Source organism: Boleophthalmus pectinirostris, unplaced genomic scaffold (genome assembly GCF_026225935.1).
Source record: "Boleophthalmus pectinirostris isolate CB_2022bp ecotype Guang Dong unplaced genomic scaffold, ASM2622593v1 HiC_scaffold_21, whole genome shotgun sequence".
NCBI lineage: Eukaryota > Metazoa > Chordata > Actinopteri > Gobiiformes > Gobiidae > Boleophthalmus > Boleophthalmus pectinirostris.
Genome location: NW_026571175.1, coordinates 18,325,982 through 18,341,168, shown reverse-complemented (window position 1 = coordinate 18,341,168; position 15,187 = coordinate 18,325,982). Strand labels below are relative to the sequence as shown.

General features: G+C 39.7%; 1 protein-coding gene across 1 annotated transcript; it reads right to left on the bottom strand.

Annotated features, from left to right (window-relative positions):
• Positions 1–6,936: 6,936 nt before the first annotated feature.
• On the bottom strand, positions 6,937–14,703 carry LOC110167162 (chondroitin sulfate proteoglycan 5-like). The gene is made up of 5 exons (XM_020932470.2): positions 14,622–14,703; positions 10,911–11,637; positions 9,792–9,980; positions 9,348–9,510; positions 6,937–7,122 (listed from the first exon to the last, which is right to left on the bottom strand). Exons 1-5 carry the CDS (start codon positions 14,701–14,703, stop codon positions 6,937–6,939), a joined length of 1,347 nt encoding a protein of 448 aa, XP_020788129.2.
• Positions 14,704–15,187: the final 484 nt, after the last annotated feature.

Here is a 15,187-nt window from a genome sequence, read left to right as displayed (position 1 = left end):
TGTATGTGATGCCCCCCACCCACTTGGGTAAATTTGGGCTTCTTCCTCCCAGCACCACTGAGTGAGAGCAGGGTGCAACTTTAGGCCCCTACCTCCCTCTCCACATGGGGCCCTATGCCCTCTGCTGATGCCAGTCTTTTTAACTGACTATTCTGACATTATAAATACCCTATTCCTGTAGGTTATTTTTCACCTTTTTCTTGTAGGGAAGGCATTTCCACATAACTGGAGTAAGATATAGTGATATGGTCATGTATCCATCTACTTTTAGATTCTGTAAATTGTTACATCAACCCGCCCAGGGACAACGGGTGGAAATGAGCATTTTCTGCTATAGCCTGGTAAAATGCGTTTTTCCTTTTGGTCAGTGTTTATTGTACACTATTTCTGAATTAAAACACACACACACCATACCAATTGGACTTTCAATTCAGCAACTATCTATTTGTAGCTAGAACTTATTATCAGAATGAAATGCTGCGTCTGATGAGAGATGAGGTGATGTAAATGTTCAAAATAAAAGTTCAGGTATTAAAAATAGACAAATCAATCAAATCGTTAAAGGTGCACTGTGTAACTTATCTGGTGGAATATGTGTCACTTCTCTCCATGGAGATGTGAATGCCTGAATACTCCAGTGGATACATGGTGTCAAACATGTGGTGTCACCAGACCAATTTACAGTCAGATCTGTGGAGAAGCAACTCATACAGTAAGAATGCACACTTTTCAAGTATTTTTGCCTCTGATGCAGTTCTTCAACTTTACTAGCAAATATCCAGTGCTTTTTTGTAAGGTTTAAATTAAGCAGTGATAACTGGGGGGTAAATGTCAGCGGTTTTTCAAGCCGGAAACCTTCGCCACAAGAATGTGACCGCAGGATATCGAGTAAATCAATATGGAAGCAGAGGGAGGATGAGAGGTGGTTGGTGGGTGAGAGAGATCAGGGAACCAAACCGAGACACTAGAGTTGAAAAAGTAAATTGACAAAGCATGGCAATGAGCATGAAAGAACAAAGTCAGTTGGTGATTGAATGAATTTAAGTCTTTAATCTATTTGACCTTTTACTTTAACAAGATGGTAACATTGTGAAAAGCTTGAGTCAATATTTTTACATAATCAATTTACTCTGAATGAATGAGGTTACTATGGTGCCAACTATTAAGAGAAAATAAATTAGGCCTAGTGCTCTGTGCAGAACTAAAAATGGAATAATGGTCAAAATGGTTGGGGTTTTGACCCGTATGCCTTTTCCTGCACAAAAATACAAAACATGGTGACATTTCTTACCTATGAATTGACAGCATTCAGCTTTCACTGTCAGGAGCAATCACAAAGGCAACAAGAGGAGAGAGAAAGATGGAAAGATGCTTTTAAGAAATTGGGAAGAATAATGCGCAACATTTTAAACCTTTTCCCAAAAAATTCAGTATACATAAAAGAAACAGTTGAATTAAGTATGAGGGCTCTTATTCTGTGTCAGAGGTAAACCTAATAATTCCAATCTATTATCAGATTTATAGATGGCAGTAAACAAACTGAATCACATTTGTCACAAATGACTGGAAGTTAAATTGAGTTCTGTGTGAAAAGAGACAGTCACTTGCTTGCACTGTGTGGGTATGGCACTAATTATAAAAACCTTCATAAGCGAAGAAGGCATCTCTAGAGAGGAGGTGTTGGAGGGGTTGGGGAGGGGGTGTTGTGTGGGCATATTAGACACAGAAGGAGGGGGTGAGTGCAGGGAACAAGCAGAGAATTACATCTGTTTTGGGTCAGCAAAATTCCTTAAGCATCTTCACAAAAAGCTCAATAATTCTGCCAAATTACCAAGGTGCCTAATAGGATTTACAGAATACAACTATCCAAACATTATATGGATTTTTCTGTATTGTGATATTAGGAAGTATACTGTATAACCTGTGTTTTAGCTTCATTAGCCCACCCAAAGGCATGCATGTAAAAGTGATTTTGTGAGTAACGGTGAAATAAAGAGTGATTTGTTGTTTGTGTGGCTGTCAGCTCTTTGCCTCTGTCACTAGCTAGCTGTAACCCTTCTTGGTCCCATAACCCCAAATGGATATACAATACAATACATAACTAAACCCTAGCTGGTCCATACAATCTATACAATATCATGTTCAGATCATGTAGAGCAGTCTTCACTGTTAATTATCAAAACATCATACTGAATCAGCACATGCTCCTGTGGACCTTGCCTGACTGAATGCAAATGGACATTGGCTCTTATATAGGAGTTTACTGCACAAGTGATGCTGCCTTTTAGTGTGTGGAGCAACACTGACACACTGTGGAGGGCTGTGGTAAGACTCATTAGCACTCACTAGAGGGTTGTACAAGGTAATGTCTCAAAGGATTAAAGGGTGAGCCGACTGTGAAATTACTGTCTTACAAACAAAACACGTGCAACAACAACAATAATGTAGACTGTAATGGCAACTTCTTCGTCTCCCTCCCTTAAACTTTGCCCAGTATGAACTCATAAACTGTTTAAAATGTTAAATAATTCATGCTGTGTTTAACCTTTTTTTTTCTTGTTTAAAATACAGTATGCACTTTCTGTTAGCTAGGATTTAATATGCAAAAGTTATCTCAATGTACGCAGATCTTTTTTTCTTCTGCATCAATAACAATGATTTCAATAGTGCAATCAATGGCCTTCATGAATTCTTAGTAACATCACAGTCGTGACTAAATCTAAAACTCTTTACCAAAGTCTGACTGTGTTTTCAGACCTATTTAGGGCCAACGGAAACCTTCCTTTGAATTTCCTTTGAAACCAACCAAACTACGTTTTACTGTTCCTCTTAATGTCAATTTAGTTATATAATCAGTGCACAAAAACATTTCAGTGTAGTGCTCAAAAAGCCTTTAGTATTACTGTCTATTATGTAGGCTCTGTAAAATATTAATGTATTTAAAGAGAATAAAACAGATGTGCATTTAAATGAATGTTATGTCCAGTGGCAAAGGATGTAACAGAGTTGCCTTACTTTCACTGACATTTTGTATTTCTGCCTTGCATGATTTGATTATTTATCATGAAAGGAGCTAATGTGGTCAAATATATTGTTTCATTTATTCTATCACATTATCATAATATATGCTACATTTTAAATATTATAATATTAACCAAATATTGTATGTATAATAAATGTATGGGTTATTTTAAATGTGCAATATGTAACTTTTCTGCTGGCTGATTTGTCACAATAGCTTTTTATAGCTCTTTTGAGAGGCTATTGCACTGAATGTTCTACATGCCTCCTGCCTTTATTCAATTACAGGTGTTTTTATTACTAAAACATACCTACTTGTTTCCATGGAGATAGATTCAAAAAAGTTGCATAGTGCATCTGACATTGATTAATTTGAATTATGACATCACTCATATCCCAGCCAGAAATATACATGCTATTTTTTATATGAGAACAAACTAATTAAACTGGCCCAATTAAGTATGCCTATTCAACTGCAAGTTTAAATCAAACCAATGTTACACACACCTGTCAAATATAAGCATGTCCATCTTACCTGGTTCACATCACAGTTTGGCCTTGTTTTCTCCTCATTTTTAGTCCATTGGCTGACTTTCTGTTAACACTCCCTATCGAAGAGAGAAAAATAGCTGTTAAGATTTGTTTAAAGTAAGTAATAATCACGTGAAGGTGAATGTTGATTGACTCCGTGGTGTAATGTCCTTATAGCAGGTAGAGGACAGTGTAAGAGGGAGTCATATTTCAGAGAAGAGCTCTACATTTGCACTCAAACTCACTGGAGTGTAGGCACCACTCTAAAAAAAAGTACTCACTGTCTTTTCATGTCAATGGAGGAACTTAACCTTCAGCTCACCTAGACAAGGACAAACAATATTCTAAAGAGAAGAGGTGAAGAAAAGCTATCATCTTTGCAAAAACTAATAGGGTGAATATCACAATTTCAGAATAATTTCATTTGTCTACTTCCCAAATTATGTAATTACTGACCAAAGAACTAGTTCTAAGTACTAAGTATTAATCGGAATATATATGAGCTTGTTCCACTGACCTTTGTAGGCTCTAAATTTAAATAAAAATGAGCCCTAATGTTGGCACTTAAGCTTAAGGGTTTGTAATTTGTGATGAAAAAGTCAATGTTGGGTTATTTTTTGTTGTAATTGTCTAGATTGCAAAGAACTAATAAGATACGTAATAGGTAAGCCATTTCATTTAGAGTAATCTTGTATTATCTTTTTGAACAATGCTGAAATTGCAAAGCTAATTGAAATGTCATTTGCAAAATGGAATTTTCAAAATATATGCTGAACATTTGATCAGTTTCACTTAATTGCTGAAGAGCTATTATTGACCTACTAAACACAAAAATAGCCTACTTTTGTTGGATTATATATTTATTAAGGGTTATGGACACAGAAAATAACCAAAATCCATAAACAGCACAACTAACTACTCAAATTAGAAAACAAAACAAAGCACAAAACAAAAAACGCATTGTATATATTTTATATAATATATAATTAATACCACATTTAAACCATTTCTGAACATGTTGACACCATATTAGCTTGTGCTTTAATTTACATTACACCATTTACCACATGTCTGTAGTGCTCTGTCTTATGTCTGCATTTGGAGCATCCTCTTGTGAGCAAATGTTGTGTTTGTTTCTCAGATCCATTTCTGTGGTTCCTTGGGAGACCAGGTGCCATGCAGTCTTCTGGGTACAAATATCTGGAGGTTGAGAGTAAGCATGAATGTATTTATAGAGTGACACTTGAGTAATGTAAATGTATACTGAATACAGATGAGAGGGAAGTGGTGAAAGTGTAGGATACTTTTAACTTCTAATATAAAGGCAGACCAAGATCAAGAGAGTGGAGGTAGGGACCTGGTGCTGACTGGGCTGTACTTGACCCGCGTTGGTGATGGAGGAGGCTGGGTGAGGTGAGGAGATGATGGAGATGGGTGAATGTGTCTTCTCTGTGGGGACTGAGCATTATGGGCCGAGTGCAGAGATCCAGGCATCTGTAAACGCCCTTTGGGCCTGCGCAGTTGAGGAGGTGTGGTGGATGAGGAGCTGGCTGTGCACTTGTACTGTGAAGGTGTGTGGTGGGACTGATGGCCAGAGGGAGATGAGTAGCACCCGGGTGCTGAATGACGAGCACTGGGCGATGGGTGATGAGAGGGCGAGTGCTGGTAACCAGGAGACGAGTGCCTCTCAGTGAGAGGTTCTCTGGAATGAGCAGATTTGTCACCGGAGCGTTTGGGAGATTTGGGGGATTTGTGCTTATGAGACTTGGAAGATCTTGGGGTTTTGGGTGACTTTGAATTAGGATGGGTGGCCCCATAAACTTCAGTTTGGACAGAGTCTCCGTTGTTGGCAACTTTGTAGAGAAAAACATCGTATTGAAGTGGGTTACTGTCCGAATGTCGTTTGGCTTCTTTGGGGAGGAGAACCTCCAGGCCAATAGTGACTCCATCCTGATGTGAAAGGGGAGTTAGGAGTAGGCATGATTTTAGAAAAATAACCAGAGGCACATTTCATGATAATAACCTATACAAATGTTGTATGAATGTAACTGACTGCTCATCAAGCCTGCACTGTATGTCTAGCTACCACTAGATGGAGATAGAAACAACTACAAGAGTGACATAAATAGGCCATTTAGGTATTCTTTATTGTCCTCTTAGAGAAGTTTACCCTCTGCATTTCCATATCATGAGTACCTCGCAGCAAGATTAGCTTACTGTGCATGTTTTTGTGTTATTGTGGAAAGCAAGAGTGCCTAGAGGATATAGACCCAGACACAGAAAAGAACATGCAAACTCAAAGCTGAAATCTTTTCGAGTTTGTACTCAGCAACAATTCATTTTTGTTTTAACCTCTTTTGTGTTTGCACATATACAACTCTATTCATATAAAGTGCATTTTTTATTATTTCACATGTTATCTGTGTCCTGGAAAGGTCTGCGGAAATGCCTGGTTTGTTGTTTTAGCTTTGTCCCTGTCTGGAGCTGTCCATGGTGCTGAACTTCATTCAAGTCTGTGTAGTGTCTGTGTCTTATGAGCAGTCGGTTGTAGCAGGGTTAGCCATGCAGTAAGTTATTATTAGCACAGGAGCGGTTTGGCATTAGTTAGCTTTATAAGCAGACATGCAGAGAGTGAGTGAAAGATCCCGCTAAAAGGAAAGAACAGTATAGTATAGCAACACACAGGAAAGGCTGGGTAAAATGAAAAAGATTTATTCCAACAACTATGATCTATAATTCTTCATGTATACCCAAAAGTACAAAAGAACCTCAAGTACAAGTAAATATAAATCACATTGAAAACCAAGACACAGCGTGTAATATGTTGATAGATTCAAATATCAATTCCAAGCAATACTTTCACCTCATGAACTCTAGATATATTCACATTAGCAATGTCAAACATGAATATTTTGCAAATACAGACTCACTTGATTTCCACTTAACTTTTTTTGCAATTATCAGATATTCAGACACTTTTTTGTTGATAACATCAATGCATGCGGGCTGAAATAGACAGTAAGGCGGGACAAGCAGAGAAGGAAGAGCAGGGAATAGGTAGAATAGCACACAATGAAGGAGCAAGAGTTCATTGGTCAAAGACCAAGGCAGGGCATCAGTACTGAACAAAGTCTGTCATTTGTTGGTCCAAGCAAGAGACACAAGTCACAAGAAGAGGACACAGGGCGCCATTGTGCAAAACTTGTTGCTTTGGCAGCCTTGTAAACAGGACAGTTGTGCTTCCTATGTTGCATCATAAAATGTGCTTACATATATTTTAAAAAGTTGGCCGAATGTAAAATCTATACATTTGCACTTAGAGGTGTAAACAATCATAACCTTGAATAGACCTGTTTTGTGCACCTAAATCTCCAGATGTTGGTATTATACCAGGTTGTTCTGGAGCATGTTTACCTCTGCATTATCCTCTGCAGTGTGAGGGGCGTGCTCTGGACCCATTGAGGTGGGACGGTTGTTCTCATGTTTCGGAGAGTGAGAGTTGAGGATGTTCATAGAGCCATCTTCCTTGGATTGTGGGGACTTGAGGTCATTGTGCTTCTGGGGCTCATCCTGTGAACAAAGGTTAGTGCACTTAAATCCCTTTGGGTTTAAAAAGAAAATGTGAAGTGCTTACACACTGCCCAACAAAACGGGTCACTATGTACATATGTAGAAGATCATGCAGCCAACATTAAAATGTGAAACTTGCTGGCCTGTCAGCTCTTATAATCATGCCCTGATGTATAAAATGACCAGTGTAGACCTGTGGCATTTAGGCTTCAGCTCTGCAGACTCTGCAGCTGCAGGGGCTTTTTAGCCTCCAGACCTGACATTTACAGAAACTCATCCAGCTGCATCCTGTGAAAATGCCAGAAGCATTCAGTGTTATTCACCAAATTACTCTCTTCGTTTGTCAGTGTAAATGTGCTTTTTAGTTTTTAAGTTTATTACCATTTCAAAAAATGCATGTGGTGTTGTGATTATTGTCTTTGATCTATTGATTAGTTGGAAACAAATTAAGGTCAAAGGATTTGCAGATGGTATGTAGGCCAATATTGATTAGAGAAAATAACTGCAGGACACACAAACTACCAGAAAACAATAAAGGCCATGAGAGCTTAATATATTTTCATATTCTTAAAAGGATTACCCTCATGGTTAGCAGTCAACCAATATTTTGTTTTTAATTGTTGACAGATTTTTTTTAACAGATTTTTTAGATGACTGATTGAGCCTGTATGTCAGGCAGAGTAAATATGAAATGGAAATATAATGGAAAATGCATCTAGTTTCATTTTCACATGTACTGTATATATGTTGTTTTTCACGGGCAAATAGAGTCATCATTTTTTATCACACCAAAAATCAAAAAGGCATCATCTTTGCTGAAGACTTTTTGGCAAATTGTCCCAATACTGGGATTGTATGAATGGATTGTTGGATAAATAAAATATGCATGTGTATTAGCATCCAGACTGATACAACAGGTTCAGTAATCCCAAATGGGATTGTAATTGAAAATTACATTTCCAGTAAACTCTTGGATTAAAATTGTTTTGGCAGACATTACACATAAATAGTGTGCTAGATAGACAATTCAAAACATGGACTTAGACTTACACACATTAAAATGCTGCAACAAGCAACATATAAGGATCACTGAGGAAAAAAAGTTGACAATATATAATAATGACAATGATCATGTACTAAATATTTCTTTGTTTTGTAATTCCATTGTATAAACCAAAAATAAAATATAACTAAAATATAACAAAAAATATAAAAAATATATAATTAGATATTAGATTATATATATTACAGCACCCTTTGTTATATGGACTGAAGCTAATTCAGATTTGTACTAGTCCCTTAATCAGGAGGACAGCTGAACAAATGCCTGCACAAACACTGCTTTAACACTTAAACAGCAGCTGATTGGCAACTGTTTTGGTCTTTGCAGAAGGCACTCATTACTAGATCACTAAGTCAAGCTAGACCAAGTAGCAGAAGCCCCCCAAGAATCATACCCACACTGACAGACACAGATAAATGACGTCATCACACCAAAGCATTGTGGGACAAATATTTATATTCACAGCCTCACTCTTACACACATGCTGCTACTGATGAACTGTATCTTAGGACAGCACTACATGCACTTCAGAAAGACTAGATTTTAAATGGACTTAAAATGGCTTCTGTTGGAGCAAAGCAAGCAGAAACAAAATGGAGGCTTCATTTATCAGAGTCTGAGAGAGCGCAGGTATGGGAGCCGGCAATGTGTGATGTTACTACTATCACCACAGTAGTGAGAGGGGAGCGGATAGGAAGCCTTGCAAGGATGATTAATCGCTTTATCTACAGTTGTGCACCGGCAAGGAGTAAATGAAGACTCAATATCTGCTATCTACAAGTGTAAAGCAAAGCTGGGGAGGGGAGCAGGCAAAGTTCACATTCCCACTGTGCTTACCTGGAAGTGGTTATAAGGATTTCTGGGTTTATATTCCCATGTATAGCTTGTAGTTGCTGGCCTCTAAAGGATTGCGAAAAGCGTTAAACAAAGACAAGCTGCACGTTCTACCAAGGTGAGTTTGGTGACTTCAGATACACATTAGCCTAAAGCAGCTGTTGTAAGCACATTATTGACAGCCATGCACTCAAATGGCAAACAAACTAACTTAGACACCACTGAAGGACACCAAGAAAAATCCATTGAGTGTATAACAAAATTTGACAGAGCAGAGGCTTAAATGAATGAACAGACAGGTAAAAACAGAAGGAGAGATTGGGCATACCTGACAGATAATGTTGTCATAGTACGCCAGGTTGTGGGTGTGAGCTTGGGGTACAGGTGGAGGGGTGTCACACAGTTTCCTTACATTGGGCTGAGAGCCGTCTGCAGTTGTTGAAAGGGAGAGGCCATCAGTCTGTGGTTCTGTGCTTTGAGGACGGTATTTACTGAAAAAATAAATTTGAAAAATAAGCATTAAAATTGCTATTGAATATGTCACAATTAGCAGATCATAAGATGAAGTAGCATAGGTCTGTTATTTAAAGCCCAAAGCATGTTCTAAAATGCACGTGATCCCAATCCTAATTTGATTTTCTTATAAATTTGTTAAGCCTCATTTAATATCATTAACACTAGTTCACAAAGATTCACACTCCATGCTTTATAATATATAGTTTTTATACACCCTTTAGTAACTGTAAGCCCAGACAGAGACACTAGTGTGCACCTGCGTTTGCGAAGACGCCTGTTCTCGCTCTTGAGGCGGTGCAGTCTTTTGCCAAAACATACGATGATCATGAAAAGGAGGAGGAGCACACAGGAGGATACGCCCACAACCACACACATCACTTGAAACTCGGTCACCATTTGGTCACAACGTGTGCCTTTGTTCCAGATGTAGTTTTGCATATTGCACCTAAGTAAAAAAAATTAAATTAAATAAGAAAAAAAACATAACCTAAAATCAATACATCTCACAGCAAAACATTTTAAGCCAACAAACTAGCTTTAAAGAAATACCAAAAGTTTACTTGAAAAATCTATTAAAGTTCAAGGTAGAGGTAGTGGTATCAACTAGGATGACATATTATCTTGAGGTCTGGATTCAGGCTGCAGCATAGCCCTTAATGAGATCAAAGGATCAGAACATGTGCTCTGTGGGTGAAACTGTGTGTGTTGCATGTGCTATTACTCAGCAGGTACTATAAACTGAGCAACAGTTTACATAGCCAACAGAGCTGGTGGACTGGACAGATGGTACCATCATTGCCTAGCATATGTGGAGATACTGTGATTCATGTGTTTTAATATCACCATTTAATGTTATATTTGCATCTAAAACCTGCCACAAGGTTATGATGGTAACTCTCATTACCATTGGCTTCAAAATGGAGCTAATCCTTCGGCGACCCTGCTGTGATCTTGACAAACCCTCATGACACATTAAGCCAGCCGTCTGTCTTCGCCTGCATGTGTCTGTGTGTGCGGTACTCCATCAAGTGCCCTGAATCTTTACTTTTGTGTTGAATAGAAAACTTCCAGCGAAAACAAACCACCCCCTGCCGTTGTCCACAAATAATATGCAGTTGTGCTGAATTGGTTCACCATATATAAAATCCTGTAGTCTATGACAATGTGAAACAAAGTGACCTCAAATCTCATAGAAAATTAAGAAAAATATTCCATATTTGCATTTCTTGGCCTGCTTTTAGGAGAAAATGTTGTGAATATTGCATAATTACACAATAATGTACTAATTGTGAAATCTCATAGTATGCAATAGTTATTACAATATTTGCAAAAAATATTACTCTAAATAGAATTGAATCGTTAAAATAAATCTCACCTGCAAAAGGCACCCATTCCAGGCACCACAGTGCAGACTCCATCATTCAAACAGAAATTTGGTTCCAATTCACACTGAGACATGCACACCCCTGTCCCAGAGCGCACAAAGCCCAATTTGCAGCCGTCTACTCGTTCAACATCCACCTCTTTTCCTGGGATGAGCTTTGGCGGGGCAGGCAAAGACGCCCCACTGTCCGGCCATACTTTCTTGGTCACTTCGGGCAGCATTGGGTTTTCATCTTCCATGGTAGCAGGAAGTGATGGGGTGGGCTCTGGTTCAGAGGTGGGATCTACTGCAGAGAGATCAGTGTCGGTGTATTCGTAAAAGTCCTTAATTGACCATGATGGTTGTTTACTGTCTGTTTTTTGCTTTTGGGCTTGTGGAGCTTTGGCCCAAGCCACATCTTCATCAGTTGGCACTGTGTCAGGTGCTGGGCTGTGAAAAGCTACGATTACACCATCCACCATGGGGTTCCCAGGCTGGTCTGGGCCTGCCCCTCCAGCAGTGAACTCCTCTCCCATGGGGGTCTCCTCTTCAATGAAGTCTAGGTATTTGTGTTTGTGAGAGTGGTGGCGTTTGGAGCTGAGTGGTAGTGATGCTCCTAGGCCAATCAGGTGGTCTCTCTCTGCAGAGTCATCGCTTAGAACCATTTTGGGGGTCAAGACCTCTTTATGGACTGATGTCTGATTGTGGTGACGATGGTGCCTGCCCAGTGCATGCCTCCCTGTTGTTGGACACAAATGAAAATTTTAACTTTAACAAGAAATACACTAGCAAGTCATAGTGATATGGTGCTCCAAAACAGCTAATTAGCCCAATATGAAACCTACAAATGAAGCATGACGTGTTCATTGTATTTATGTAATTGACCTTGCCTGAAATTAAAATAAGACAGAAATTAATAAAATGAATAATGCTATTGCCAAAGGCTCATATATCCTCTCAGAAACAGACTAAAACATTGTTGAACATATTTTTGTGTTTTTGATAAAATGGTGATAATAATCATTATGAAAAAAGTGTCTTGACAAATCCCAGTGCACTATTAAAGATTAAGTAATTAACTGTCAAAGAAATCAGACCAAGAGACTATCGTGTAATCAGACTAGTGAAGTAGGATTAGGCACACTGACTGCTCGGGTGACCATGACTGGATGAAGATTAGTTGAGTATTTAGGGTAAAGAAAGAGGGGGGCTTGCGTGGTCAACCACTTGTGTTGTGGGCAGGAAGTCACATAGACATACTGGGTACAGGACAAATAAACCATGTCATTATGCTGCACACAGTGAAATAAAATAAGAATCACCTTTAGTTCGTCATATATGAAGAACATTATGAGTTCAATGGTCCTATCTCACAATGTGTGACATGGCACTTGAACTATTCTTCTTTTTTTGCCTAAAACCATGTCATTAGGAAAAGTGAACAAATGATTTATTTATTTACTGGCCCCATGTGAGGAGAATTAATATCTTAGGTCTTACACACAGAGACACACTCACCAATGTAATGTACTTCTTTAGTCTATTATCAGTTTTTCCATTACCAATTAGTATTTTAAACAAACAAACAGATAAATAATAACCTACATGGAGATAAGCAGTAAAATATAATGTCTGTCCAGTCAGAAATATCCCCAACTATTTGTGATAATAAACAGCTGGAGTGAAGGAAAAGCCAAACCATACTGACCATTTTCCCAGAGTTTGCGGCAGACTTTACATGGGCCTAGTAATGTAATTTTGACCAAACTTTCCTAAATACTTTTCTTAAGCTGCTTCTCATCTCTCCTCGACTGCCACCCAAAAATCCAACATCACTGTGTCCGATGAGCACTTTGCCTTGGATGTCTAGCTCTTCATTCATGGCTTAACAGAAAAAAACATCTGAACGTGCTGTGAGTCACGAAGACTTTTTGGTGTTGGAAACTGGGATGCTACCTCTTTGCAGTTGCCATGGTGAGATGTAAAGAGCGACCATGTTGAAAGGAGCAGCAGAGTCGGGCAACAGAGAATGTAGTGTTCCTACTCCCTCTCTCTTGTTTTTCAATCAGCCAGTCACTCACAGTTACACGCCAAGTCTATCTGCCAATTCTAAGGGTGGAATGTAAAAGAAAGCAGCTATATTTGCCTTATTAAAATGAATTAGGACATCTAGTTCCATAAAATGCAAAACAAATAAGAATTCTGTTTTTAGACTTGTGTGCATCTGATTTTCACCAATAATAGGAAGGTGTAAAAAATTAAAGCTGAGATTCCCAAGCTCTACTGATGCTCATTTCTCTGTAATAACAAGCATGTGCCAAATGCTCCAGTACCTCACCTCTGGCATCACGCTGAAGAGGTTGCCATGGGAACACATTTTACCTGCAGGTCATTGTGACTGGCTCTAGTCCATATTATCCCGGCAGCAGCTTCTGATTTGGCCTCTGATGGCATGCAGTAGTTAAAGATTTTCTGTCTCTTCTGACTGGTGAAGCTTTTCTTTTCTTTAAAGCCAACCTTTACAGAGAACAGTCTAGGAAGAGCTCATGAGCTGAGCAGTTATGACAAAGTGCTGGAGCTACAGTGCACACAGTGGGCATGCTGCAGTGCACTCTGGATAGGCGTATCCCATTGGGATGTATGCATCTCTGTGCATGATGGACAGCACTGTTTGCAGATTGGTGGTTTCTATTATCACTGAAGATTTTTTTTTAAATTATTTTTAGATCTAGACACAATGTTTGCACCCCAAGATTTTGGTGACATGAATGAACCAAGTCAAATTGATGAATCTTAGAATAGCTTAATTTGTCGATTGAAATGTAAAATTCACTTGGGGTTCATCAGTAGCAGCCACGTGGAGACTTGACAGACAGGACGCCACGCTTCACATTCGCGGTCAATATGTCACAGTGTTCACGGCTGGCCAGGCATTGAGGGCGAGTTGCAGGCCTAGTGTGGGTGCGGGTCCATGTGAACCTCCGCGACCCTGAGCGTGCACGCGCCACCCTGTTGCTGGGCAGCAGCCCTACACTATTTTCATTTTACGTTTTTCACTGCCGCTATAACGGTCAGAAAATGACGTCTCAAAAGTATCTTACCATGGCCTACTGGAAGACTTTATATAGGCCTAAATTATAGCAAGTAGGAGCGGTGAATGGACCTCTTGCAGTCGAGCCATGGTCCACCTTATCCCGATTGTCGCAGACAGACACGCAGACTAGGCACAGGAGCCATATGCAGTCTAGTATAAAAATGTCAAATGGCTCGCCTCTGGCCAAATACAAACCTACATACATTTATTGATATATGCAGCAGCCCTAATGGCTGAAATGTGGGGAGACTCCCTCCTCTGGAACTTTGGATGACCATGGGATTGACTGAACCCTGGCCTCGATCTAGTCAAAATGGTCATACATTACGTAGGCTATGCAAATCTGAAAATATTCTTCTTCTGAGGGAATAAAATAATGAATAAATTTGATTCAAAGTGCCAGGTATGGCAGGCTATAAGAACCAAAATACAAGCTTTATGCACAGCAATAAAGCATTAGGCGATTCTGAACCAACAACTTTTTAAAGGCTAGTAGTAATTTATTTGCATTGATCTTCATAAGCAGAGCTGCAGGTGCAAAGAGCCTCAGGTGTGTGCGTACACGTTCATGTGCGCGAACAGGTCAGGGTGCGACACTGGGCTCTTAAAAAATATCTTTAAAGCCTTACCGTGGACGGTCAAAGGGAGGATGAAGATGGAGATGGTTAGCAGCAACTGCCAGGTCTCCAGCCGGCCGTGAACGCGCGCCATTCTACCTTCAGCAGGCGTTTCCTTTTGACTGTGATACAAACTGTGCTCTCAGACAGCAGCTATCTCTGGCAATCCCTCTCGCGGATCCGCTGCAAAGTTCAAATGTCGACCCTTCTCGCCATGTCTTTTCCACGAGCACCGTTAATGCCTCTGGTTCAGTCTCATTGTCCTCCCGTGGATTTGGCGCGCTCGTTTGTCACTATGCGCACGGGGACCGTCGGCAGTGGTCGTGGTAGTAATGCGCGTCACCGATGGAGGGTCTGCAGACGTGTTTTAAAGAGCCGGTTTTGTCACTGCCTTCTTGCTGCATGCGATCCTATAAGCTTTTGCCAATACAAATCACGGCACCGTACGCACGGCAGCGCGCACAGTCAAGGTGCAACACACAGTCACCACCACGCTGTGTATACAGGGGGATTTGGGTAGCGTATGTTGTCACCGCCAATATGCTTAATTTCACAGCCTATAAACCAATGTGCCAATA

Excerpts from the sequence above, each read along its gene's own strand:
- LOC110167162 (XM_020932470.2), bottom strand. The coding sequence starts at position 14,703 with ATGGCGCGCGTTCACGGCCGGCTGGAGACCTGGCAGTTGCTGCTAACC. Across the intron at positions 11,638-14,621 it reads CCTCCCTTTGACCGTCCACG|GGAGGCATGCACTGGGCAGG; the intron begins GTAAGGCTTTAA and ends GTCCAACAACAG. Across the intron at positions 9,981-10,910 it reads GGAATGGGTGCCTTTTGCAG|GTGCAATATGCAAAACTACA; the intron begins GTGAGATTTATT and ends TTTTTTACTTAG.